At 58.4% G+C, this 27,543-nt stretch overlaps 1 protein-coding gene across 2 annotated transcripts in view; it reads right to left on the reverse strand.

Moving 5' to 3' along the window:
* The window catches only part of ATP2B3 (ATPase plasma membrane Ca2+ transporting 3), a 33,575-nt gene extending 6,304 nt beyond the window's left edge, over nucleotides 1–27,271 (reverse strand). The window contains exons 1-15 of one of the 2 annotated variants that reach the window (XM_072958116.1): nucleotides 27,236–27,271; nucleotides 25,862–26,026; nucleotides 25,281–25,495; nucleotides 24,316–24,558; nucleotides 23,699–23,940; nucleotides 21,347–21,581; nucleotides 16,891–17,070; nucleotides 16,673–16,760; nucleotides 15,991–16,097; nucleotides 15,034–15,225; nucleotides 13,259–13,472; nucleotides 12,328–12,539; nucleotides 10,987–11,094; nucleotides 9,206–9,388; nucleotides 4,137–4,290 (exon numbers count right to left, since the gene is read on the reverse strand). In XM_072958116.1, coding sequence (XP_072814217.1) covers nucleotides 4,137–4,290; nucleotides 9,206–9,388; nucleotides 10,987–11,094; nucleotides 12,328–12,539; nucleotides 13,259–13,472; nucleotides 15,034–15,225; nucleotides 15,991–16,097; nucleotides 16,673–16,760; nucleotides 16,891–17,070; nucleotides 21,347–21,581; nucleotides 23,699–23,940; nucleotides 24,316–24,558; nucleotides 25,281–25,495; nucleotides 25,862–26,026; nucleotides 27,236–27,257 — 2,560 coding nt within the window. In that variant the 5' untranslated portion in view covers nucleotides 27,258–27,271. The remainder of the gene's footprint in view (nucleotides 1–4,136; nucleotides 4,291–9,205; nucleotides 9,389–10,986; nucleotides 11,095–12,327; nucleotides 12,540–13,258; nucleotides 13,473–15,033; nucleotides 15,226–15,990; nucleotides 16,098–16,672; nucleotides 16,761–16,890; nucleotides 17,071–21,346; nucleotides 21,582–23,698; nucleotides 23,941–24,315; nucleotides 24,559–25,280; nucleotides 25,496–25,861; nucleotides 26,027–27,235) is intronic. The other variant, XM_072958115.1, reaches the window with a different exon arrangement.
* Between the last annotated feature and the right edge of the window lie 272 nt (nucleotides 27,272–27,543).

Consider the following 27,543-nt stretch of genomic DNA (forward strand, 5'->3'; position numbering starts at 1 on the left):
GAATGGCCTGGGAGGCCCTTCCCTGCGCTAGGGCCAGGGGTGCAGGAAGTCTCAGGCAGGGCCGAGACCGTTCCTAGCATGGAGACCATGTGCACACTGTCAAAGAGCACAGAAAAAAATGCCAGTACACTTCCCAGAAACCCAAGTGAGTGGACTTGGCTCAAAATCAATGAATTTCCTGAAACAGAGGCAAAGTCCAGCAAACAAGACAGCTTTCACTTCACAGGGCTCCTTCCTCCGTGGTGCTGGCTTGATTCTGGGAGTGGCGGCTCCTGAGTGTGTGAGGAGGCTGTCTCCCCAGGCCTGGGAAAGGTGTGTCCACCTAAGTCCTGGGGGTTCACCTGGCTGGACTTTGCCATGTTGGAAGACAGGTTTTCATGTTGCAAAAGCCGATTACAATAAAGTGACTGCCGTGATCTATTTCTGGCGTGGTCCGTCACAACTCAACAGCCCTGTGAAGACCTACTGGCCACGTCTGACCAAACTCAGCACCTATCCCCATGACCACACGTGTCTGAGCAGAGGCCCAGCATTGCTGTAGGAGGGCCGGGCTGCTGGGGCACAGGCTTTGGACCTGTGGATGGGGAGGAGCTGGGGTGTGTCTGTGTGTCCTCCCTCACACCAGGGGGCAGCCGTCTGGCGCCCTGGGCTCGCTGCTCATTAGTAAACCTGAGTGAAAAGAGCACAGCCCTCTCCGGCTCCATCCTGGGGGTCCTGACACCTAGCCAGGGAGATGCTGAGCTTCTTGGAGCATCACTGTGTGAGGGCGTGATTGGGGCAGGAATGGGGGTGACTGACATGCCAAGAGAGGTAGGATTCCATGCCTCCTTCATTTCTAAAAGACTGAAAGTGCTCGGTAAAGACTGCTCCATCCTAGGACACTCAGATGGGTGGCCACCAGGTCGTTCACGACTGAGGTCCCATGAAATGAGGTGGCGGGCCAAGGATGAAATGGCTGTGATGGGGTGGCGGGCAAGCCAGGCAGGAGGAGAAATGGCTGAGTGAGCAGGGAGGAGGTAGTCAAGGCCATCCTGGAGCCGGAGGTCACTGTGTGCAATTGGGGGAGCAGGGACCACATTGGGACTCCCGAATCCAGAAGCAGCAAAGACTTGTGTGCACATGCGGGTGTGGGAAGCCTGGGGGAGGGTCAGAGGTCGACTAGAAAGCGTGGGTGGGTGTGAATGTGGGTGCGCTGAGCCTCCAGGATCATTGCATCTCCCCATCACCCCTTGGAGGGGCTCTCCTCCCCCTCCAGCTCTGGGGACATTCCCTGGCCACTTCTTGCACTAGTGTCACGTGCCAGGGCCTGTGTTGGGTGAGCAATGTCACCTATCACTCTGGCCTTCAGGCTCCTTGTCCACATCCCCAACTGGGCCTCCCACCTAGAGAGCCTGAGGTTCTCAGTAGAAGTGACGTGGGGCCGGAGACTGGCTGCACTGCAGGATGAAGTGTGGCCTGGCCGGGTGTTGGGCAGGGAGGACAGAAGCCTTCCTGTAAGAGCTGGGTTTTCCTTAGGAAACCTTGTGCCCCATGACCACAGCACCTGCCTCTCAGTTGGCCTGGAAACTCTGCTGTGGCCTGCTCCCTGCATTCCTTCTGGTAAGTTCCAAGAGAGAGTGAGGACCTGGGGCTAGCCTGCACTCTGCCAGGCCTTCCCCCGATTCGTACAATGAGGGTGCTGGGCTTGGTGGTTTCTTGGGGTCTTCGAAGCTCCAACTGGGGGCTGGCTCAGAGTTCCAAAGCAACCTGCCCCACAGTGCTGCTGGCAAGAAGCAGTTTTGGTCGGCAGCTTCTGGAAGCAGATCTGCCCCACTGGTGTCACCTGGTCCTCCATCCAGCATCTTCCTCCATAGCGGGGGTCCTCTCTGAGGTGTTGTGGCTCACCCAGGATCAGCCTTCTTGGCCACCTACTGTGAGTCAGGACATTGGGAACCCCTCTCTGGCACAGCAGCGCTCTCCTCAGACAGAAGATGCTCAGCAATGACTGGTTGCTCTGCTGCCTGCTCCTCTCCCGGGGGGCATGTGGTGAGAAGGGACAGCCAGGAGTGAGTCAGGTCCCCTGGGAGTGGCTTGTGACTGGTGGAAGGGGTGGCATTTCTCCCATGGCTCTTACCCAGAACTGCTGATCTCCACAGAAGGAGGGAAGGTGCTGGGAGCCGAGGGAGAGAGAAGAGACAGAGGGACCCCAGGGAGGAAGCCCAAGGGACCCCCAGGGAGTCAAGAGAGTGTGACCTCAGCAGGTGTGTGGAGAAGGCAGACAGAGAGGAAGCACAGAGAGAGATGGCAAAGGAACACATGGAGGAACTCAAGGGGGAGGGAGGGACAGGAGAGGTCAGCGCATGCCCCCTCTTGTCCCTCTGTTCCCAGGAAGGAGTGTGCTGTGGCCCAGCCGGGCCCGGGCTGAGGCCCGTCAGGGAGGCCGAGGACCATCTCTGTCCTCAACCGACTGTGGCCGAGCCTCGTACAGACCTCTCTGGGTGGACTGGGATGGCTGTCAGCCAGTATCTATGGCTGGGCTGGTGGCTCAGTGAGTGCCGAGCTGGGGGTGGGTGTGGCCTGTGGTACTGGGACTGCGCGCTCGGGTGTGTGTTTATGTGCACGCTGTTTCCAAAGGGGACAGGGTGGCCCCAACGGGGACCAGTGAAGCCCACATCCCCTCCTTAAAGGGCAGAGGGGCCTGAAACGACAGCTCAAACAAGAGGAGGAATGCCTCCCACTGGGGACCTGTCACCAGTTCCTAAAAAAAAAAAAAAAAAAAGAAGAAGGAAAGAAAAAAACAAATAAAGAAAATACAAGACAAAAGAAAAAAAGGAAAAGAGAAGGGAAATCAAGCAAAAAGAAAATCCCAGAATCTGGTGGGGGGGAAAAAGCGTAGTTAACAACTCCCGTTTGTCGGGACATGTTCACGGAGCTGAGAGTTGCCGGGTCCCACTGGAAGGAAAGGAAAGATGTAGCATTGAACCATCCAGGCAGGGGCTCTGGGCTCACACTTGAAGGTTTACTGTTTGGCTTTTGAGATCTCAAGTTTGTTACAAGAAGCAGGTGGCCCCAGAGCGAGCAGGGTACCCACACGGTTGCTTGCGTTGTCTCTGGTTGTGGGGACCATGGGGCAGTTGGTTCAACAGTCTCGTGGCTTTCCTTTTGTCTTTGTAAAAAGATGTGAGCAAATATGGAAGTTTATACTTCTTTAGGACACCCCTGGGTTCTCTTTAAACTGTGACCAACATGGCGAGAATTTTTCAGTGGAGCGTATAGAAAGGAATCACTTTTGCCCAGCTTCTCAAAGGAAGGAGGAGGAGAGAGTATGGACCAGACCAGGTTAAAACTTTCCAGTCCTGAGGCCTGCTTGGAAAGAGCGAAGATGCTTTGGGAACAAATGGGAATGCAGCAGAGTGCAGGCTTGGGGCGTGAGGAGGGCTCCTCAGGACACCTCTGACTCCCGGTGGCTCAGGACAATGGCTGACGGGGGACATAGCATCTGAGCAGGAGCAGCTGGCCACCACTGAGCGCACCTGGGGACACATGTCAGCAACCTCCTGCAGCCCACAGCACATCTATTACCTTTGGAAACCACCTCAGGGAGAGTTCTGGAAGCTGCCCCTTTAGTCCCAAGGAGGTGGGCTGGGTTCTTCTGCTGTGAATGATGCTGAAAAGACGCCGGCCTTTCCTTCCAGTCCTGGAGGGTGGCCCTGAGCCTGCGTGCGTCCCTTGTGCTGCCCCACAGAACACGGACCAAGGCCCCACCCTGACAGCAGACACCACCAGAAGCGGCCCAAGTTCATGAAGAGCCATCAGCAGATGCAGACAAGTTCAAGAAAAGAAAACCAATGACAGAAGGAGTACTAAACCAAAACCAAACCAAACAAAAAAACAACAGAAAGCTCCCCCAACCAAACAAATAAAAAAAAAAACAGATGGTCCAGCCGTACCATGGATTCAATACATTTCATAAGAGAATATGGCTTTGGAGAGACACACCGTCTGGGCGGGAAGGACTGGACAGGGCAATAAAGAAAGAACGGAAAAGCCACGGTGAGCAGAGGATGCAAGACTGAAAAAAAGAGAAGGAAGAGTTGGGAGGCTTTTTTCTCCCCCCGAGATGCCATTTATGAGAGAAAAGGGGACTCAAGACTCACTCCCAGCGGCACTGGTGGGATTGGCAGCAGAGAGAATTACGTGAGTAGGGGTAGAAAGATTGGTTACGTCATGGAGCTGGCTGAGGACCGAAGACCGCCGGCGCACGGCACCCTGAAATGAACCGCTTCTCTTGAAGGTACTCACTACCTCCATCTGTGGGAGAGAAAATGAGATAAAGTTTGGCTTGCACTGCTGTCCCGGCTACCGCACGGGGTTGGGGCTGGGCGAGGACAGGGGCCACACTGGGCACAGAGCGGACACATATCGTGACAGCAAAGCCTCCTCTAGGCCGCCTTGCTCCCTGGGAGCTGACGATGCTTCTGACGGGGCCTTGGCCCAGGCCGAGGCCGGCCTCTATGTCATCCACCAAGAGAGGGTCTGCTGAGCCAAAGACAGGCGCTCAGAACACGGGGCGCGCGGGGGGCGGGGAACGATCGATCGGGCACACTGCAAGCATTTTAAAAAGAGCCATTTGCATTCACGATATGCTCACTGCAAGCCACTGGTCCATAAATACCTGTGTCTGGCAATACTCTGTTATCCTAGGTCAGTAGTTCTCAATCTTTTTTTTTCCGCCCCAACACACCTGAGGGATGTGACATGCTCCCATTAGAAACAAGGCTCCTTGGTGGTGGGGACAGGAGCCCTTCCCTGGGCCTGTCCTGTTTCCAGTGCCCTAAGTGGGGCCACCACTCCCTTCCTGCAGCTCATCCAAGTGACTGAGGGTGACTTTGTGGGAAGTCGCAGTGGAAGAATGGATTTTAAGAGCAGGAAGGGGGTTCCCCAAAGCACTGGTTTGTCTTAGCTCGCCTTCCCACAGAGCCCCAGGCAGGGCAGGAGGGAGAGCGGAGATGGCTTTTGCTTTGGCCCCCACCCTTCAAGCTTCCTAAGAGTCCAAAGGGAGGTGGGTCTTGGGGAAATGAGAGCCACATGGGTGAACTTGATGGGAGACGCAGTGTCTCTGGACTTCCTAAACCTGCCTTTGACTGGCACGGGGGCCTGGGGGCGGATCAGACCCAGGCCTGGGGTCCCGCGGAACTGTGTCTAGGTGGCCCCAGTGAATGTCTCCCTATCTGCAGAGCATGTTCCTAGATTCTGGGAGGCCAGCCCAGTGTGGTGCACTATTGGCTGCTTCTTTGGGAATGCCCCCGGTGGTGGAGGGAGGGGAGTTTTGGCCTTAGAAGGTGGCTCTGATGTCTGGAAAGTGCCTTGTAGTTTGCTGTGGCACTACAGCCATCACAGAGAATGTGATCAGCAGAGCAAGTATATACTTCTGGAGACCAGACCACACTGCCGGCCTGCTCTGGGCTCTGTGCCAGGGCCCCCACCCCCAGGCCCCCAGGTAGCTACATGGTAGCTGCCAGGTTCAGGGGTGCGTCTGCCACGGGCCCAGGCTCTTGGAAGAAGGCAGCTCGAGTGCTCAGACTCCCCTCACCCCAACCAAAATGAGGATGTCCGTCATTGCCACCCCCAGACGTGCTGCGAGACAGACTTATTGTCACAGGCTCGGCCGCTGAGCTCCCTCTTCTGCCCAGCACATCCCGCTCAAGAGCAGGGGACCCTCGTGCCGGGACTGAGGCCCGTGAGTCAGGCGTACTGAGTGCCCATGGGGGACTGGCGCGGTGCCGAGCGACCAGCGCACGGCAGCAAGGTGACCCCTGCCAGCCATGATGGGGGGGTCTCCCCCTCAGACTGAGGTGTTTCTAAGGCTCTGGAGACAGGTCTGTCTCAAGAGGGGACTCTTTCTGGGGCAAAGGTGATGAGGGAAGGGCAAGATGCCTTTCTTGCCTCTGCTTTGGCATCTCCGTGTGGTGGCACGACTGGACAGTCTAAATACTGCAGAATTGTCGCCCAGCCCACCCTGAAAGCCCACACACTGGGCTGGGAACATGGCTTAAGCTTCTCCACGTTCCGAGTTTTGAGGACCCTGATTCTGGACGACACCCTAGCCGCCAGGTGTGTTGCTACATTAGCATGGGGCGGAGGTGACAGCAGATGGGAAATGCCTTCCCTGAGCAACAGAAAAAGCTGTGCAGGCCTCCGAAATCTGGGGAGCACTTTCATGTTTTGAAACCTCAGAAATGCAGGCCTGGTTGCCTCGAGAAAGTTCCTCTCGGCTTGGGATGTCTACAAGCTGAGAGACTTTATTTCTCCCAGACTTTCTGTTTTTCAAGCGGGTATTTTGACTCAAAAAGAATAGAGGCTTTGCAAAGTAAGCTCAAGTAACCCATGGCTTCAGTATTGTTGAGAAGCGCAGTGAATCTGCTGGGACAAAATCAAGATCCTGCAAAGAAATGAGTGCCTCTGCGGAGAGGACAAGGCTAAGGGATAGGAGAGGGAAGCTTGGGCCACCTCAGGCCAGTCCCTTCTCTCTGGGCCCCATTGCCTCGTGTGCAAAGCAGGGACCTGACTGGCCAGGAACTCCAAGCCTCCGACTGCAAGGACCCGCTCTACTAACCCGGCAGCAGTGTCAGCCCAAGAGGCCGCAGGCACTAAGGAGACAGATACGCAGGTGGCTGGGGCACCACCGACCTCCTCCCAGACACCTCAGATTGGGGTGGGGCTGAGGACTTAGCTGCTAAAGAGCTAACGCTGAATTAGGCTCATGGACGGAAGCAGACGGGCTGAGCAGGCTTTAGCTGGCTCCGGCTCTGCCCCAGACCCCAGCACAACACCCAAGAGACTGCTGGGGCCAGGACGGGGCAGGGAGGGGGGTGCTCAGAGTTGAACATTGGGCAGATGGTGGGGGAGAGTGGGGCGGCTGGCTGGGAGGGCTACTCCATTCTACTGGGGACTCAATGTTCCTGCCGGACTTGAGACATTCTTTCTCAGCCACATGGGCCGACGTGCTTGGGACGCCAGGAGGGATGAGCCACCTCACCCAGCCCTACAGGATCCGGAGCTCCGGGCAGCCCGGGCTCTGCAGCCTTGGAAGGTTCCCCGGGGCAGTCTGCACCTCACTGATTCCAGTGCCTTGGGCTGGGAGCACAGATCCCGCATGTAGAACTGGCTGTCGTAAGCATGTGTGCTGCATTGGCGGGACGGAGAGGACTCTGAGAAGGCTTCACTAGGCAGCAGCCTTTGAGCAGGCTGCTGTAGGATGAGAGGGACCCCCGGGGGATGCAGTGGGGCCTGGGGAGGCCTGAGGCCAAGACAGTGGCCAACATAGACACTGAGCCAAGTGGGCAAGCAGAGCAGGCATCTGGAAAGGCAGCAGGGGTTACGGGGCACAGGGTGTTGGGGGAAATGTCAAGGGGCAGAGGCTTGAAGGCCACGGTCAGGACCCTGGACTTCACCCTTAGGATGAGGAGAGAGGCTACACGGGCCACAGAGCAGGAGGTGGTGTTGGAGGGGCTGCGCTGAGCAAAACTCAGTGGAGCTTCTGTTGGGGGAGGAGAGGAGGGGAGCCCAGAGGCTGGCCTCCTGGGGGTTGTGTGGGAGCAGCCGTGCACTGGGAGGCGCTTTGTGTGCCTTGCATGGAAGATTCTTTGGAATGAGCCTGTGATCATGTGTGACTCTACAGGCAAACACTGGGGAGAGGTGTGGTCTCAGGTCTTGCCCAGACCAAGGGGACCACGGCAGGAAGTTGCCTAAACTCCAGAGAAGGGCTGGGCTGGGTGCATGGTGGAATCCCCAGGAAAAGGAGCAATTGGAGCTGGGTCAGGGCAGGGGCTGGGGGTCCCGGACAGAGCATAGCCAGAGGCCAGTGGCCAGGCAGGAGGAAGCCCAGGAAGGGCAGGGCAGGGTGTGATGGGTGTCACCAGGCGGCTGCAGGTGTTCAGGGTGAACACAGGGAGCCTCCCTCCAGGCATAGACATGGGTGGCTGGGCCAGGAGGACTTTGGGTGAGGGGTGCAGGGAGGGCGTGTCTGGACTGGGGATGTGCATGCAAGGGGGTGGAGCTGAGCCGAAGGCACTAGGTGGATGTGGAGACAAGAAGAGGCTCTGGCAGTGGAAGTAATAGAATCATCTCCATCAGGAGCTGGGGGGCTGGGAGGAGGTGTGCTCGGGGTGGTGGTGCCTGTGGTCTGGGCTTAGCTGAGCCCAAGGTGGGTGCTGTGGTGCCTCTTGGTGTGGGTGTGGCACTCTGGGGTTCCTGGCCGGGCAGAGGAGGAGGTGGTGCATGAGGGGTGCCTGGTCGCCATCTGGAAACTGAAGGGAGGGCCAGGCTGTGAGGAATTGGCAAGCAGAGACCAGCGCCCCTGGTCCGTGGGATTTTCAGCAAGCAAGCTGCACAGTCTGAAACAGGACAGACCAAGGTCTTAGCAGGAGGTGGGAGTCACAGGCCAGCAAGGATGAGGAGCAGGCAGCGAGATGGAAGGACAGCAGGCCGCCAGGAAAGCAGGGCTGACCACACTTCAGGGAAAGGCGCTAGGAGGCAGCTTCCAAGCAGACCTTGGTGAGAACTGCCTCCGAGTGTTGAGGGAAGACACCGGACTGTGGTGGAGTCACCAGTGAGGGCCAGGGAGAGCCTCGGGGAAACAGTGAGCGTGCAATATTCTGGCAAGAAGGCTGGCCGGGAAGAGTTAGGGGCAGGGAGCAAGAGTGGCTCTGTCAGGGGGACTCTCGTGAAGCCTTCGCAAGTGCCCGCAGCTGAGCGGTCGCTGTGACCGCCTGACTTTGGAGAGGACTACTGCTGACTGCCTCGGCTTCAACCAGCAGTGGTGAGCTCGTCAAAGGCCATTTGAAATGAGCACCTACCTCATCCTGAGAATGTCACTTCCCCATGACCTGGGAGAGTTCCCAGCAAATAAAACAAATCCCAGCAGCTATTCGAACAGCCCCCACTGCCCCGAGACACAGCTCTCAGTCACCGCATGCCCTTGGCTGACACCTGCGCGCACTACGGGGAGGGCCGCCTGGGCCCTGAGGGAGGTGTCAGGGAGAAGCCATCTCAGTGCCTCGATGGTCTTTGGACACACCCAGCAGCTGCCCTTGTGGTCGTAGCAGCAAGGCCCCAGGGCATCCCTGTTGGGCTCGGGCTCGCCTCACCCATTCTCTGCCTCTTGCTGGCTTGCCACCCTCTGGAGGCAGGAACGCCAGAGTAGGTGAGTGGCACGGCGGCTTACCTGCGTCTGGATCCGGTTGAGGCCCCGGAACCAGAGGATCTGGCCTCTGCGGAGCTCGCGCTCGGCGTGGTCGATCTCTTCTTCGCCCTCCGCCAGCTCCTCGTCCGTCATCTCGTCCTGTCCGGGCCCGTGTCCAGCTTCCTTCAGGCACTTGAGCTGGCTGGTGGGGATGGTGGCGATGACCTGGCCAGGAGGCAGAGGTGGCTGTCAGGGCTGGGCTGTGCTTTTCGGGGTGGAAGCTCTGCTGGGGCTGGAGAGGAGCCCAGAGTGTCCCCCTCTGTCTGACGCACGCCAAAGCCGGTGCCCATGCCCCCCGCCTTCCGGCATCTTCCTGAGGGGCAGCCCCGGGGGCCTGCAGCTGCTCCCCAGACGGAGGGGCCGCCTCTTTCCCTGGACACTGCGGGTTTCTGTGTTTAAGCGGAGCGAGCAGGCGGAAAGCAGTCCTGTGGAAGCGGGTACTGAGATCGGAGGTCACTGGGGGCCATGGAGCGTTTCCCAGTGAGGGGGCAGTGATGTAGCTGGAGCCCAGAGCCCTGGGCGGGGGCCTGCAGGGACCCCATGTCCCTGTCCATGGGCCCACCTCCATCAGCGTGCAGAGGAGCAGCCAGTGCGGCCTTCCTACGTGGCATGTAAGGCAGAGAGAGGCCTGGCCTTGGACCCCAGCTCCTGGGAGGGCACCTCTAGGCCCTGGCATGTCCTGCCTGATGAGAAGGTCTTGTTTGCCTGGGGCCGAGGGCCCTGCCAGGCAGTCTCTGCCAACGGCGTGATTCCTGGTGGGGCCTCGGGCCACACGTCTCAGCTTGACCTCCAGGGTGCATGGACCCAGGAACTCAGGTCAGCTGGGCGGGTGCTCTGGGCCTCCAGGACCGATCCCCATCAAGTCCCTGGACAGCAGCGCTCAGGGAGCGTCCCTGGTGACAGCAGCCCGTGCGTGTTGTCACCTATCACCGCCGGGAGAAAGGCCGCTGTCCCACAACTTGGCTGGCAGGGCTCTGGGAGCTCGCGCCTGGTCTCTCCTGGACCTGCTGTACCTAAGCGTGACCTTGGACCTCCAGCCTCCAGAGAATAGCATCTGCCACGGAAGCCGCCCGGTGTGGGGTAGTTTGTGAGGGGGCCTGAGGTGGCTAAGGTACAGGACAAAGTGGATCCTGAACTCAGCCTCCTACACTAATGTTCTAGAACTCTGGAGAAAGGCTGTCAGAGGGCTCTTGTGGGCCCACGGCCTGGTCTGGCCCTTCCTGGGATCTGCCCAGCCCCGGCACCGAGGTCTCCCTTCCTGATAGGACCTTTGGCCCTGTGAACTGGCTGCAGCCACAGCTGCAGAGCCTGAGGTGTAAGGCTTGCCCTTCGTCAGGTCAAAGAATGTTCTCGTTTCCCTCCAGCCTCTGCCCTGGGGAGGGTTTAGCGAGGTGCAGTTTAGTTTCAAATAGGTGAGTGTTTCCCAAGCTCCTACCATGGAAAGGGGAATGGCGGGTGGTTTTGCCGGGGCCTATGACATCCCAGCCATGGCCCTTGGCGTTCCCTCTGCGGATGCTGTCACTTGTGGCCTGGTACTTAGGGAATGGCATGTCCCCGGCCTGAGCCCCGTGGTGTTCAGCCCCCCCTGCCAACATACCACGGGCTTTCCCGGGTGTGGGCTCCAAGGATCCGGAGTAGGGAGCCAGGCAGGGACCCCTGGGCTGCCCACAATTCCCCAGCATTGTGCCCGTCACCAGTGCTGTCCCAGAATGGACAAACAGGAAGGGGGTGGCGCCCTGAGAGCTGCCAAGGCAGATACTCACCTGTCCCCAGACCAGCTCCCCAACACCAACAAACAGGCACCAGAGCCACTGCTCCGTAGACAGCGGGGAGCAGCTGAAGGGCTTTCCGCCAAACTGGACGATGACGATCTGCAGGAGAGGGGCGGGAGGGAGGTGGGTCTGGCTGGCATCCGCAGCCCTCGGGGCACACCCTGCCCTGCAGGCCTGGTGCCCTGCTCTGGGAGTCAGAGGGGTTTTTGGTTCACTCAGGTAGACAAGCCATTCCCTGGGAGTCTTCCTTGCTTTGGGCTCCTGCCCTTCCTTCCTCCCAAAACCAGGGGGCAAAAAAGCCTTCCCAGACTGGCTGACCACCGGCCGTGGGGGCCACGCCAGGTGGCGTGTGGCTTCACTGGGTGCCAGATGCCCACTGATGCAGGGGCCCTGAACTGTCCCTTTTCCAGCCTTTGGCCGTGGTTCAGCTGTGTTAGCAGTGCTTGTGGCTTCTGTAAATGTGATGGTTTAACATACATATGCCAGATACTTCGATAACGCATCTCACCTTCCTTGCCTCCTGCAGCCTCACTGCCCCTCCGTGGGAGGAGTCCTCTTCCCAGGGACGAGCTTTTCGACTGCAGACCAACTAGAGCCCACATTCCAATCTCTCTGTTCTGGGCTCTCATACTCTGGGCCACTGTGCCCCTGCCCTAATCACCCAGGGCCAGGCCCCAGACAATGAGGTTGACAGCCCTATAGCCCAGAGCCTGGAGATTATTCACACTGTCATGTCCTGAGCCTGTTCACCTCACCTTCCCAGCCCTCCCCTACAGAGCGCAGTGAAGGTTCTGTCCCGCCCAGGGTTCCCCACCCTCTCTCTGCTACTGATCAACCCAGGTGCTTCCTCTGGTGGTCCCCCATGGAGTGGCAGGCCCCCTCCTCTGTGAGAAACAAACTGTCCTGACCTGGAGGCCTCTCTAGAGCTCACATGTTCATGAAGACACCCTTGTTTTGACTGCTCAGTGCCTCATGGAGAGCTGACTGACCAGCCTGCCCACAGCATTGTGGTGTCAACACCAGGGACAGAGAGCATCTCCAAAGGAAACTTCTGGAGTGATGGTGGCCTCTTGCCAAGGAATCAAGGGCTAGAAATGGGAGGAGCAGACCTGGAAGGATCTGTGAGAAGGGCAGTTCTGAGGCGGGCACACTCAAGCCCTGTGGAAGCTAGCGAGTGAACCCAAGGCAAGGCCAGGGTGTTGGGAAGATGGACAGTGGGAGCGCGGGCAGAGCTGGTTCTGTGAAGGGAGAAGCGGAGGCTGGTGTGGAGAGCACAGGGTGGGGTGGTCCCCTCTCCCACCCCTTTCCCAGGACTGGAGCCACCCATCCTACCTGGATGGCGAAGGTGCCCAGCACGATGGTGCAGAAGATGGGGTTGCTGAAGATGCCGTCGAAGACATTGCGCTCGCCGTGGATCTTGCGGGCGTTGATCTCATTGAAGAGCTGCATCATGACGAACGTGTTGAAGATGATGGTGTAGTGCTCGGAGGGTGGGGAGTGCAGTGGCGCGTTCCTCCCACTGTCGATGTCAAAGAAGAGCTCCCCTGCAAGCCCAGGGGCCCATGAGGGAAGCCGGGCCCTGAGTGGGACCGGTGTCCCCAGGCAGGGCTGGGGTCTGCGCCGCAGCCCCGATGCCACTGCTGGGCGACTGTGAGGAGAAAGTAACGAGTCCCTCAGCCCACAGCCAAGGCCAGGGGCTGGACCAGGGGTCTGGCACTGAAACCCCGGGGACAGGAGTGAAGACAATGAGACACAAGGCTCTAAACTATCTACGCCTCAGACCCATTTGTGCACCGGCTCGAGCTGGAGGAGGAACCATGAGAGGCTTCTGCTCCTGAGAAGTTCCAGAAAAGCCCATAAGGGGACCCGTAGATGCTGATGTTGGGGGGCCCCCACCCGTGACTCTGGCCCCTCAGCAAACACCATCCCTGCACTGAGCTTCGAGTCTGCCCCTGGAAACATGGGCTGGAAGCCAAGCCACCTCCTGGTCAAGGGTCCCCAGACAGGCGGACAGCGTCCTCATGTCAGGAAGAAGCCACACACAGACCAACCAACAAACCTGCCCCCAAGGAAAGGAAGGGATCCACTGAACAGAGCTGAGGCCGGATGCAGAAGAAAGCTCCCAGGGCCACAGGGAGGGGAGGGCCAAGGGGGTTCTCACTGGAAATGGGGTCCCCAGGGGCCCGTCTGTCCCTGCCACTGCTAGACAGTGTCAGAACCCAAAGGGCCGGCAACAGCGCAGTGTGCTCCCAGGCTGACCTACCGACGAAGAGCAGTGTGAAGATGATGCTGAGCTGGTAGACTGCGTGGCCCAGAATATTCTTCATCATGGTGCGTGAGATCAGGGGCTTGTCCCGGCCATATGGCTTCCGAAGCAGCAGCGACTCAGTGGGCGGCTCGGTGGCCAGGGCCAGAGAGGCGAATGTGTCCATGATCAAGTTCACCCACAACATCTGCACAGCTTTGAGAGGAGAGTCCTGTGGAAAGGAGGCAGTCAGCCCGCCATGGGATAGGAAACCCCACTGGCCCCCCCACTCCTGGGAAGAAACTCAGCTTGGGGGGGGCAATGTCATTGGCATTTAATTCAAGTGAAACGCAACAAATCCAGCCTTCCCATAACAACGTGCCACCTCCATCCCTATGTTTTCTTAAGGGTAGCAGAGAGTTCACGCTGGGCTTTCAGATTCCTGCTCTTAAAATGCTCTCAGTCTCCCTTCCTTGCTCACCTGGTGGCAGGGATCGAGAAGGTGTGGTCCAGATTGTTAGCAGGAAGCTGCCCACCCCCATCAGTTGCCCCAGACCATCCAAGAGCCCAGCGGATGCGTGCTCTCCCGTCTTGCACACCCGAGGGGTGGGAAGAGGCAGAAACTGCACTGGACCTTCCTTCTCACAGCCTCTCAGTGGGTTAAAAGTGAGCCTCACAGAGGTCAGATACAAAAGACCACATACTGTACAATTCCTTTCCTAGGAAACTTCCAGAACTGACAGATCCACAGAGACAGAAAGCAGATGAGCGGGCGCCAAGGGCCCGGGGTGGGGAGAGTGGGGAGTGGCTGCTGAGTGGGCACAAGGGGGATGAGAAAGTTCTGGAAAGAGATAGAGGTGACTGTCGCACAAGATTGTGAATGCACTAAGACTCATCAGATCGCACACTTCAAAATGATTACAATGGTTATTATGGGAGAGTTTATGTTATGTGGATTTTATCTCAATTAAAAAACACCTTTGAAAGGGAGACAAATTCTGGACACTCACTAATGGGGAGAATTGGACCACTGGAAAAGGGGAAGAGGCGCCCCTGAAGGTGAGCTCTGGAGTTGCCAGCAGACCCAAGAGAAGTGCAAAGGCAGATCCACACAGACTTGCACACGTGTGTTCATAGCAGTCGAAGGGTGGAAACAACCCAAATGCACATTGATGGAGGACTGATCGACACAACGTGCTCTCTCCATCCACGGAACATCAGTCCTCCTTCAATGGGAATGAAGTACCTGCTACAACATGGATGGACCTCGGAAACACTGTGCTAAGGGCAAGAAGCCAGACACAACCACGCATGCTCTGATCCCATTTATCTGAAATGTCCAGGAGAGGTAAGTCTGTAGAGACAGAAAGCAGGTGTGTGGGGGCAAGGGGCTGGGGGGGGCGGGGGAGTGACTTCTCTTGGGGTCTTGGTTTCCTTTTGGGGTGATGAAAACATTCTGGAACTACATAGAGGCGATGATTGCACAACATTGTGACCGTACTTAAAAATCACTGAGTTGTAAACTCATACAGTGGATTCTTTGGTATATGAATTCTCTCTCAACCAAAAAACTCTGGAGCAAAGAAAAACCTGACTCCCACAACTGGGCCCTCGGACAGGGGCTCTTTGGCCCTCACACTGCTGGGAGCAGGGTCCCCTGGGCTTGTTCTGCACACAGGAGTCTGGGTGCATGAGGCAGGAGGGGCCCAGGGAGCCAGCTGCCTCCTTCACTCTCCCTCGGTTGTGGGAGGGGCTCAGGGGCCTCCTCGGGCACAGTGGCCCCCAGTGCCTACCTGAGTAATGCAGGCGCCTGTGAAAGCCACAATCACGGCCACCACGTTGACAGTCAGCTGGAACTGCAGGAACTTGGAGATGCTGTCGTAGACGTTGCGGCCCCACATGACTGCCTTGACGATGCTGGTGAAGTTGTCATCGGTCAGGATGATGTCCGAAGCCTCCTTGGCCACGTCAGTCCCTGCAATGCCCTGGGGGGCACACACAGATTCCATGGGCCCCTTCCCCAGCCCCCCACAACCACTCATCCTTCCCTTCCAAACGAGTCCCTTGGTCCATGCAATGAGTCCTTGCACTAGAACAGTTTTGCTCAGAGACAAAGAGGAGGCTGCCCTACTGCCACAGTTGGTTCACCTACTAGTCTCTGCCCGGTCTCTGCACACTAGAGCAGCTTGCTGTGTGGGGAGCCCCCAGGAGTCTGGCTCTGGGAAGGACTGGCCTGTGCTCCTGTGCCTGCCCAGGCAGGGTGGGAGTGGGGATGGCTGGGTCTCTGCATTCAGCAGCTGAGCAGCCTCCTGTGCTCCCAGCGCCACCCTGCTCGATGGATTTTACTGAAAGAACTAGGTCCACAAAAGCAACAGGAGAGAAGCACAGAGGAAGAGCTCATTTGGGGACTGTGCTAACCACACCTGTGACTGAGGTTCACTGAGACTGGACCGGGACATGAGGAGGCAGGTGCACAACTGACCAGTACCTCCCAACCCCCAGCAGGGCCGCCGGGCCCCGCGGTCACCTCTGGCATCATCACACCAAATACCTTTAAATAAATCGCACGTGTGTCTCCAGATCGGCAGAGCTTGCCGAGGCCCAGGTGGCCAGGATATGAGAGAAAGAAACTTCTGGCACTCTGCAACTTGCCTCAATGCTAGCCCCCACATCCCTGCACAAAGCTTATGTCCTTAAGAAGCACCCGCCTCCACCAGTGTGGTGAACTAGGCTGGCAGCAGGTGGCTTACCATGGCAAAGCCCACGTCCGCCTTCTTGAGGGCTGGCCCGTCGTTGGTGCCGTCCCCGGTCACGGCCACCACCTGCCGCTGTTCGCCGGTGCTGCTGTCAATGATGCCTGGAACACAGTAGGGCAGGGCAGGGCTGCGGCCAAACTGTGTCCCTGTGGGACCAGCCCAGGGCTGTGGGGGGGGGACCAGTTGGCTCTGGGATTGTGACTGTGCTACTGCCTCCATGCTCTCTGTCACTTTGGGACCAAGTCCCTGTGCATTGACTGGCAGGCTTGTCCCCCTTCTCCTACCCCAGCCCGTCACCCAGTGAGATGACATGGGGTGGGGCTGTGATTTCTAGAAGGCAGGGGCTCAGCGCTGTGTGACTGGGACAGACGTTTCCCTCTCCTGGGCTTCAGTATCCCCATCTGCTGGGATGAGAGACCAGCCTCCCCAGCCTCTTCCACTTGTGTTAACATTATCATCTCCATTTTCTCGATGAGAAAACTGAGGTTCAGGCAGGGCCAGTGACTTTCTCTGAGACACAAAACAAGTCTCCTGCAACAATGGGTCCAGAGCTGAGTACCGCACTTCCTAGGCAGAAGCTCAGACGACACGTGGGGGTGATGGCCACAGCCAGCCTGCGCCATGCCACCTGGGCAGGGGCAGGGAAGGGTGAGCAGGAGCGAGCCAAGTCCATTACCTTTGACCAGAGTGTGCTTGTCAGTGGGAGACGATCGGGCGAGGACCCTCAGCTTGGGCCACACCTTGTCCAGACGCTCCTGCTCTATCTGGGAGGGGACAGAATGTAGAAGCTGCAGAGCCTAGGTGGGCGGGCGGACAGGGCTGAACAGGAGGGGTTGGGGTGGAGAAAGTGCCAGAAGCCTGGGCCTGCGGGAGGGCAGATGGACCTGGAACTACCTCGCCTTTCTCGTTCCGGATCCGCCGGTTGAACTCCTTCCCCTCCAGGCACAGGAAGTCCTCCCCAGGCTGGATGATGCCGCACTTGGCCGCAATGGCCCGTGCTGTGTTGATGTTGTCCCCGGTCACCATGCGGACCGTAATGCCAGCACGCTGGCATTTGCGAATAGCTTCTGGGACCTGGAAGAGACCAGATGGTGGGTGGGGCCATCAAGGCCAGACACACATGTCCGGGCTGTACCCTTTGCTCTATCTGGATCTGCAGCACCCTGCCCCCAGCACGGGGCCTGGAGGAGAGAAGTAGCCTGTCTGCTCTGCCATCACCGTCAGCCTAGCCTGCAGGGAGCAAGGTGCCTCCCTCAGTTCCCCAGTCCCCCACCCTGCTTCTCCCAGGTGCCTCCTTCACTGTGTCGGGTCAGGGTACCAGCGACGACTCAGATCCAGACGTTGCCATCACGAGCAAGGCTGGGAGGAGCCACTGGAAACTTTTACCCTGCTGAGGAGCTGCATCAGAGCCATGGCCAAGGTTGACCAGAGAAATCACCCTGCTCTTTCAACCCCGTTTTCCACTTGGAAATGGAGACCCAGAGCAGCTGAGCCAGGACTGGCCCCAGCTCCCCAGCCAGATAGCAGGCCCTGCTGCAGCCCGGGCCCTCCAGGGGTCTGACTCAGGGTGGGCTCCCGGCTACCAGCCCTGCCATTTAAGAAAAAAAACAAAACAAAACAAAACCTAAGAGATTTAGAGCCATAGGCTTTACATGATAAGGTGCTCATTTAGGGGAAATGGAACGTGGCTTTGATGACTTAGCACACACCTCCATTTTCCAAATATAATATTAGATTCCAGAAGAGGGAGAAGAAAAAGACCCCTCTAGTGCTGAGTGCAAAATGCACTGAAAGGAGCTGAGACCAGCCAGGAAGTGGCAGCATTGTCCCAGAGAACTGAGATACTCCCATTCCCAGTGAGGAGGTGGCTCTGCGGAGGGGAGCCCGGCAGACGGTGCCTGAGGAGTGCGGAGGGGAGAGCAGCAGAAGGAGCGGGCTCAGAGCTGAGGGACTTGGATTAAGAGGTCAGACCTAGGCCTGTGAGATGCCCAGATGCAGCCCCGACAAGGGGTACAGCCTGGGGAGACCCGGCTCCCTGCTCTGTCCACTGGGCCCAGCGCCCCCGCCTGCGGGCTCCCAGTGAGCACCACTGGGCTGAGACCGAAGCCCCAGTGACAGTCTGGGCACGAGGACAGACGGCAAGAGTGGCCGGGCTTGGGAGCCCAGGGGGTGCGGTGGCTGGGGGAGCCAGAACCAGGCGGTGTGGGAGGTAGGGCAGCTGGGAGACCCCAGGGCAGGCGGGCAGCAGGGGAACCCCAGTCTGGGAGGTCCGGGCACACTGGTGGCCCCTGAAGCCGGGGGTAGTGGCTGTGATCTCAGCCAAGGAGAGAGTGGGCGTGAGAGGAAGAGGGGGACCCGGGCCCAGCCAGAGCACCCCCACTTCAGGGCTGTGACACAGTGACCCTATGATCCCTGTAGCAAATACTGCCAAGTGGCCTAGAAGGCCAAGCCCCCAGGAGGGTCTTGCACCCCACACCCCCATAGACCTCTCCTTGCTGTCAGCCTCAGGGATTCTTTCTGCTCTGTGCGGATTGTGGGGTGCTGAGTGATGAGCTCCAGGGAGACACTGCCCTTCCAGCAGCCTCCTCCTGGCTCTGAAGTGTCTGGAAGCCACTCCTCTGCTGCCACCAAGTGGCCGTGATAAGCCTGAGCCCGGCGAACAAGGAACCCAGCCTTGGCTCATCTTGTGTAGGTGCAGCCCAGGCATGGCTTCCTCTCTGGTCCCCAAGGCCCCAGGCCTCCCAGCTAGGTGGTGGGAAGCTCCTGCCATCCACCAGTGCCCTCTCCCTCATCAGGCGACTGTCCTGACTCAGCTGCCTCTCTGCTGTCCCCTGGGCCCAGCCCTGGTCCCTGCCTGCTGACTGAGGGCAGACAGCACAGCAGCTAGTGCAGTGCCTGCCAGAGCCCCGGCACCCCTCTGGCATAAATACAGCCTGCCTCTGGTCTCATGCGGCACCCCAGGGCAGACACCCCCTAGGGCTTCCTCCAGCTGCAGCCGTGCCATGCCCCTAAGCATCCTGGCAAGTGTAACAGAGGCCAGGATCTGCTGGGCCCTTGGGGTCCCTCCTTGGCCACCACCCAGCCAGCCAGTCTCCATGGGGTCTGCTGGGCTTCCCCAGCCGGGCCGTGTTGGTGTCATCTGCCGTCCAGACTCTCACTCAACCACTGTGAAGCCAGAGAGGCGCTATCCTGTGCCCTGGGCCCTTTTAACAAAGCTGGTTCTGGATCTTAAGTGAGCGGCCCGTTGCCTGGCCTCGAGGCCTGTCCCACCCTGTGGTTCCACCTGCCGGGGCAGCCACTGTGGCTGGGTCTTCACAGTGAGAAGAGTACTGACCAGGAGAAGGGCTGGGCCTCGCCCCACCCATGTGCAGCTATTCTGGACTGTTCTATCTTACCCCCACCCCATCCAGCCTCATTGGCACTTCTGTAAATGAGAGGATGGAAAGGTGGCTGCTGCAGTTCCGTTTTGGAGATCTATGAATACACCTGTGCCTCCAAGCTGACATCTATGACTCAAGCTTCAGTTTGCAACAAATATTTATGCCAGAAATTAGGGGAAGCTGGTAGGAAATGGCCTTGACCATGGCCCTGGGAGTCTGGGAACGTCGTCTTCCTGGGTTTGTGAGACATTCAACAGGAGCTCCAGCCTTCCAGCAGCTTCCCTCAGCCCCAGTAAACTGTGTAGAAAAGTCTAGAGCTGCCACTGTCGATGCCTTCTGAGAAGGAGCAGCACAGAACCCCACGTGGGGCTGGCAGCCATTTGTGGGTAGGGGTGAGGGTGAAAGGCTCTATCCAGAGGGGAGGCCATCGGGTCTGTATAAGGGCATCGTGGCTCTAGGACTTGGCTGGCTGTATGGACGCAGCCTGCCTCTCTGCCTCAGTCTTTCCTTGGTGCGACAAAGGGAAAGGCCGGTCCCTATGTCCTTGGGGGCAGCCCTGTCACCTCAGCAGCACCCCCAGGCAGCTCCTCCAACCCCCCACCCCCGCCTTCTCCAGGCCTGTTCCTCTGGCTCAAAGTCTCTCCACCTCAACTTTGCCACCATCTGCTTCCTCCCGGGGCTGACTCCAGGTGCCCCTTCTCTGCACACGAAGTCCCCGTCTCCGGGGAATTTGGGGGCATGCTGTCACTGATGACCCACGGCCGGTGTTTAGCTGCGGCAAGGATTGACTTCTGAATTGAGGATCTCTGGTACCCGACCCAGTGTATAAATGCGGGGCTCCTGCAGGAGAGCCGAGAAGCTTCCCCCTTGTCTCAGCACCCCTCCCCTACCCCACGCCCCAGCCCCCACACATACATTTTCAGGCTAAGTCGCAGGACCCAGGTGGTCCGGCTTCTGACATGAGTGGGCGCCACCGGAGAGGCCCTGGGAGGAGAGAGAGGGTCCTTCCCTGCCTCGCAACCTGCACCCTCGGTGCCTTGCACGCTCCCTCTGGGCCCAGTGTCCTGCAGCTGCCTGGCTCCCCGCTCCAGGGCCCGCCCGCGAGGCTCTCCCTCCTTCAAAGGTCTCATATCTTTAAGGACCAATAACCCTCCCCATCGCTCTTCCACTCTGTACCCTGACCAGCCTCTGCCCTGTCTCTGTTCCTTCTTCAGAAAGCTCGGGTGAAGTGTCCACACACTGGCCCCTCAAGCACCATCGCAAGGTGATGTCCCAACGTCCAGGGCCCGCCTCTGCCACAACCTGCCTTAAGCCACCCTCTTGCTCTGGCCACATGCTCCTCAGTCTCCCTTCCCTGACTGGCCCCTTCCTTGCAGTTTCTTTCACAGGCTCCTCCCACCTCTGCTCAACTGCACCCCATGACTGTCAGTCACGTAAAGACGCTTCTGGAGAACCTCTCTCCAGCCAGGACCTTTGCACCAAGCTCTCCATGCCTACAGCCACCTAACCTGTTCACATTTCCGTGGGGATGTCCCAAACCTTGCTCAACCCCAACCTTCTGCTCCCCTGCCCCAGCCCCCTAAGCCCAGTTATGGCAGCACCATTCACCCAGTTCTCCCCAGCTCCTCCCTCTCCCTCACCAGCCCTTCTGATCCATCCGTCCTACGGCTGAGGTTCTAACTGCCACCCTCTCTCATCTGGCGGAGGCAGGACAGAGCCTCTGGGCGGGTGCAAGGGCGCGAGGACAAAGGAGGTCCAGTGCTCCGCCATCGCCCACCTTACCCAGTAGTTCCAACTGTGGTGGGTGGCCAGTTTGTTTCACCTATAAAGTTGGGCAGGGAGTGCTGTGGTGGCTGGGAAGGCAGGAAAAAGGGGCGGTCCCCTCCTTGCATTTTTATGGCCACTTGGGAAGCAGGGCTCCCCCTCCACCCATCCGGACAAGCCGGGCCTCCCAGAGGGGCTCTGGCTACCTCGGGCCGCACAGGGTCCTCGATGCCCACGACAGCTATGCAGGTGAGGTCGCCCACCACCTCGTTTTCATTGTCCCAGTCAGGCTCCTGGGTGGCCAAGAAGTCCCGGTAGGCAATGCAGATGGTGCGGAGGCCATCACAAGCCATTGGCTCGATGATCTTCTTCACCATGTCGTCCCGGTCCCGAGGGCGGAAGCCGCGCAGTTCGCCACTGCTGTTCAAGATGTTGGTGCACCTGGGGTGAGACAGGATGAGAGGAGCTGGCGCCAGAGAGTTGAGCCCTGCACCTGACACAGCAGAGGGGCTTCTCCAAGTGGGGAGGCACTTGGCTTGGGCGGGGCCTAACATGGTACCCGCCGTCCGCATTCATGTTCTTCCTGGGACCTCAGCATGTGACCTTATTTGTAAAGAAGTTGTTGCAAAGTTAAGAAGAGGCCCTTGGTCCAATGACTGATGTCTTTATAAAGAGAGAAGAGGACACACAGAGACACAGACACAGGGACGAGGCCACGTGATGATGGAGGCAGAGACTGGAGAGCTGGATCTATGAGCTAAGGAAGGCCAAGAGCCGCCAGCCACCACCAGAGTGGGAAGAGACAAGGGAGGGTTTGGAGGGAGCACGGCCCTGGGATTGAGGGCAAGAGGTGGAACATGAGCAAAACTGAGTGCCATGGGGCCGGGCGACGGCGAGGCAGCAGCCACAGTGGGGCCAGGCCGGGGAGGGCTGGCAGGACTCCGATGGAGAAGAGGACGGAGCAAAGGAACCGCAGGCTGCAGAGGCCAGTGTGGCAGAGGGACGGACAGGGCCCCGAACAGGCTGGTGAAGAAAGACAGGAACTTACTGTGGAGGCCAGTGGAGGAGGTGGCCTTTGCCCTGGGCTGGGGAGGCTGCACCTGGGCAGACTTTCGGGGAAAAGCATTTTGGATGGGGAGCCAGGTGGGTGGGAGAGGGCATATGGGGGCTGCTGTAGTACTGGGGAAGAGAGACGACAAGGCCAAGGGGAGGTGTGAAGGCTGAGCAGGCTTGTGGGGTGGGGCACTGGACGTGGACCTGCGTGCCGCCTGCCTCCATTTTTCTAACAGCTCTGCTGAGATATAATTCACAGAGCACATGATTCACCCATTGAAAACCTACAAGGCAATGGCTTTCAGTACATTCACAGTCGTGCTACAACCACCAAAGGCAACTTTAGAACATTCTCATCACCTCTAAAAGGAACCCCACGCAAGCAACAAAAGAGAAACAGAGATAAATTGGACTTCACCATTGGAAAACATTTGTGCATCCAAGGACAAATCAAGAGAGTGAAGAAAGAAATCTCTCAAGAGAGTGATAAGATGACAGCCTACAGAATGGGAGAAAACACTTCCAAATCAGGTACGTGTTAAGAGTCCAGTATTCAGAACATACCGAGAGCTCTTACAGCTTAACAGTAAAACGACTAACAACTCACATCAAAGACGGGCAAAGGCTGGAGCAGATACTCCTCCAAAGAAGAGAAACAAATGGCCAGTAAGCGCATGAAAAGGCATCAACATCACTAGCCATCAGCGAAATGCACATCAAACCCACCGTGAGACCCCACTTCACATCCACTGTCTTCATGATAATAAAACCCAGATAACAACACACGTTGGTGAAGATAAGGAGTTGGAACCATCCTCCACTGCTGGTGGGAATGTAGCATGGGGCAGCCCCTGTGGAAAACAGTTTGGTGTCCCTCAAAAACTTAAACATGGAATTACCATACAGCCTGGCAATTTTATTCTCAGGAATATACCCATGAGAACTGAAAACATGTGTTCAAGCAAAAACTTACACGTGAATGTTCACAGTGGCATGATTCACAGTAGCCCAAAGGTGGGAACAACCCAAGTGTCTGTCAGTGGATGACTGGCTAAACAGAATGTGGTCCAGCCATACAACAGAACATTATTCAGCCACAAAAAGGAAGGAAACCCTGGGACAACTTGGATGAACCTTGAAAACGTGAGGCTCAGTGAAGGAAGCCAGGTGCAGTGACCACATACTGTATGATTCCAGAAATGTCCAGAACAGGTGAATCCAGAGACATAAACCAGACGGGTGGCTGCCAGAGGCCGGGCAGTGGGGAGGGAGGTGCCTGCTTTGTGGGCATGGGATCTCCTTTGCGGTGATGAACTTGTTCTGGGACTGGATGGCGGTGATGGTGCACAGCCTTGTGAATGTTGCTGAATGTCACTTTATGCCACTGAACTGCCCACTTTAAAGTGATTAAAATGGCCAGTTTTATGTCATGTCTATTCTACCCTTTAGCAAGCCCCTAGCTCCTGGCGTCCCCAGCCCCAGGCTCGGTACTGCCGTCCACTCACTTTTTCAGCAGGATCTCTGAGGCACCCTTGCTGAAGAGGCGGAAGCCGCCGTCAGGTGTGCGGATGACTGTGCTCATGGACTTTCGGACCGAGTTGAAGGTGTACACCTTGTAAAGCTTCTCTTCAGGAATCTGCTCCCGCACAGGCTGGAAGTCCCGCTTCAGGTCCAGGACGAAGCCCAGCAGGGCGCACTCCGTCTTGTTGCCCACTTGGCGGGGGAGGGCACCCTCCTTCTCTGGAGGCTGCAAGGTGAGGAGAACCAGCATGGTCCCGGGGACCCAAGGCTACCCCCTTGCTGTCCCTGGGGCTCTGGCCCAGCCTCAGCCACCACGTCTTTTGTGGGTGGAGGCAGGGAGCCAGGCAGGCCTCCAGCCCGGACTCGACCAGGAGGTTTCCCACAGTGCACCAGGCTGGGAAGTGTTCTAGAACCTGCAAGCCCTGCCCAGTGTCCAGGGATGAGGAGGGTGACCAGCACCCTGGAAATGACTGTAGCTCTGGGCGAAAGTTCTTAAGAGAGCTTAGTGAGCCCATGGTGATAGTTCAGGCCATGGCTTGGCCAGGCCCCCTCCCCCATCGCATCCCCACCTCAGCCCGCCTGCCGCTCACTCCCGGCTCACTAGAATTTTGGTGGTGTAGGCACTGTTGATAGAGATGGCGTGGACCAGGAGATCGAGGATCTTGGGGGTCAGGGCACCGGGGGCCGGAACCTCTTTGTAGTGGGTGTCTCCGAGGTAGGACTGGACCACGGTCATACGGTTGGTGGTGAGCGTGCCCGTCTTGTCTGAGCAGATGGCCGTGGCATTGCCCATGGTCTCGCAGGCGTCCAGGTGGCGGACCAGGTTGTTGTCCCTCATCATTTTCTGGAAAGGGCACAGATGGAAGCTTGGGTAGCCAGCTGCCCTGGGGGCAGGGATTGGCCCACGGGGTGGGGGAGCAAGAGGTCATCAGTACAGCATCATGTATGATTGTGCTTGGCCCAGCCAGCTCTCCGAGCAGCACTAACAGCCCGGGGAGCCTCGGTCAGCAGGCACGCACCCCCACCACTGGGCCAACAGCAGTGCCCAAGGGTACAGCTTGGAAAGGGAGCAGGGTGGCGGGCAAAGCTAGGCAGCAGGCTATAAGGTGTAAGGGCTCTCAACAGACAGGCCAAGCAATGGAATCTGGGCAGCTGCTCTCCCTGGAGCTCCACTGGGGCCTCCCCACTGCCCAGGATGATGTCACAGACCCCTCTTCGGTCACCTACAGGCCCCGTGGCTTCCCTGCCCACCCGATCTCTGCCATGCTCTGCCCAGTGTCTCCCAGTGGTCACCCTTCCTCTCTGTTCCCACCTCAACTCCCTTCCCCCTCAGTTCTCCCGCCCTCATCCTGCAGAAGCCAGCTCATCTCACTGTGCCCAGGAAGCCAGGTGGGGAATGGTGTCCAAGCCCGGCTCTGTGTCCCTGCTTAGCCTTCCCACTCTTCCCTGAGTGACCCCAAACTTTATCTGGTCCTCATTTCTTACAAGTTGCTTAATGGCTTTGTCCCCAGTTCCTGGGTCTGTATCCCAGTATTAAAAGATTCTTATTCCTATTGTGTTTATTACCTTGACAGAGTAAGCTAAGGAGATGGTGACAGCAAGAGGCAAGCCCTCTGGGACAGCCACAACCAGCACAGTGACCCCGATGATGAAGAACTTGACGAAGTACTGCACGTAGACGGGCGTGCACTCTGCCAGCCACACCCGGCCATCCACGACGAAAGTCTCGATCACAAAGTAGAGGACCAGGATGATGACGGTGATGGCGGACATCACCAGCCCTGCCCAGCCATGATAGAGGCCACAGAGGGTGGAGGCAGGAAGCGGGGTCAGCAGGGGGCGAGGGAGGGAGAGAGCAAGAGGAAAGAGGTGAGGGACACTGTGGCCGGCATTAGCTTGAGCCCAGGTCAGAGGAGGTGCTCCCTGTCCTTGGCCTGACAGAGGGTTACTATCGATACTCACCCACCGGGGCTGAACCTGGCCCTGAAGGCCGTCACCTACTCTGGGCCTGGCCTCTTGCTGCCTGGCCCGCACGCCCGTCACATCCCTTTCCCACGTGTTCTCCATGACCCAGCATCACGTCCCGGAGCCCAGTGCCCTCCACGCCTGTCGGTGGCCCCAGGGCCACCCCCTCGGCTGCCCCCTACCTGCTTTCCCGATCTGCACGGCCAGTTTGGTGAGCTTTCCCTGAAGGACTGACTTCTCCTTCTTGGGCACACTGGCTTTCTTCTTCTCCCGCTCCTCCATCTCCCCGCCTTCCGCGCTCTTCAGGGGCTGCATTTCCATGGCAACAGCCCCATCCTGCTTCTTAGCTGCACACAGAGGAACCCCACAGCCAAGGTTAGGGCCTGGCGGCTGGGGTGACAGCTACAAGGGGCTTTCAGAGGGAAAGACATGCCACACCATCCAAGAGGAAATGAGGGCTTTGTCCTCTCCCTCCTGTCCTGTCAGCCCAGGCCCTCCTGAGGTGGGCAGTGGCTCCGGCGCTGTCCTGAGCAGGACAGAGATGGTTCTCTTGGAGCCTTGCAGGGAAAGAGGGGACAGACACAAGCACCAGTGACTTGGGCACACAGACAGCGTGGCCAGTCCTGTAACACCCCAAATCTCAATACCTGAAAGCATAGGTCTGGAGCCCATGGAACGTTCCAGAACCCTGAGCTGACTCATTGGCCCGCTGGTGTCCAAGCCACATCCCTGCTCCCCTCAGGGAGGCCCAGGAGTCCCTGCACTCTCCTCCTCTGCTCCTTGCTCAGGCTGTCTCTTTTCTTGCCCGCCCCTTGAGTAGACACGTCAGGGCCTGGGCTCACCCCATGCACCCTCCTCAGCCTACTCCCCATTTACCAGTGGGCAAGCATTGCACCTCTCTCTCTTCATGGAGCCTTCACTACTCCTCCCTAGCTGCCTCTCCCCCTCACAGCTCCCCTGGTGGGCCCTCCTGTGGTGGTGGTGTGTCCCCCACCCTGTCTCTGTCCCCTCCGTCACCTCACACACACCACGGCCTGCCGGGCCTCCAACTACACTGCCCTGCGTAATTTTCTCCATCCCCTACCTGGAGGGGACACTCAACCCTGCCACTCGTCCTTGTCCCCACCCAATGGGGTTCCTGGTGCCTCTGCAAGCCTCCTGTGTCAGCTGCCCCCTCTTGTTCCCATCTGCTTACCCACCCCTTCTCCCCTGAGACCACTCACCAACAGCTGCTGCTTGCCACAGCCTCAGGCCACAGCCTCAGCAACACTCAAAGCCCCACTCAGCTGGGCCACTCTAGCCTCTACCTGCCAACTGCCAGTCTGTGCCCCAGGCGAGCCCCCGGCCCCTGGGGCAAGTTGCCCTTCCTGAGCCTCAGTCTCGGCCCCAGGATGCCAGCTCACAGGCCAACTCTGCTGCGTCCAGCAGGGTCTGCAGACAGGCTGCCCCACCCCACTCACCTGACCTCTTGGTGCTGCTCCTGCAACTGAGGCGGGCGGTCCCCCACCCTGTGCCATCCCCTCTGCCCCCCACCCTGAGCACAGGGCGCGCATTACCTTTGGTCTGGCTACTCTCCATCGCCCCATCCTGTTGCTTGCCTACAACGGAAGAGGAATGACAGACACGGAGACTTGAGAACACCCACGTGGCCCTGGCACATGCACGTGGACACACACACAGGACAGCAGGGCACAGACAGTGCAGCCAGTGAGCACAGGGAAAGGGGAGAGAGAGAGGAAAGAGGGCCCTTCGCCACCTCCTGGCAAGTGGGGGCCACAAGCACACTGGGCTTCCCATTAGCCTTGTCCCTAGCCCTCCAGCGAACCCCTGAAGCCAGTCCTGGACAGACCCTGGGTCACGTGTG

Source organism: Vicugna pacos, unplaced genomic scaffold (assembly GCF_048564905.1).
Source record: "Vicugna pacos unplaced genomic scaffold, VicPac4 scaffold_204, whole genome shotgun sequence".
Classification (NCBI taxonomy): Eukaryota; Metazoa; Chordata; class Mammalia; order Artiodactyla; family Camelidae; genus Vicugna; species Vicugna pacos.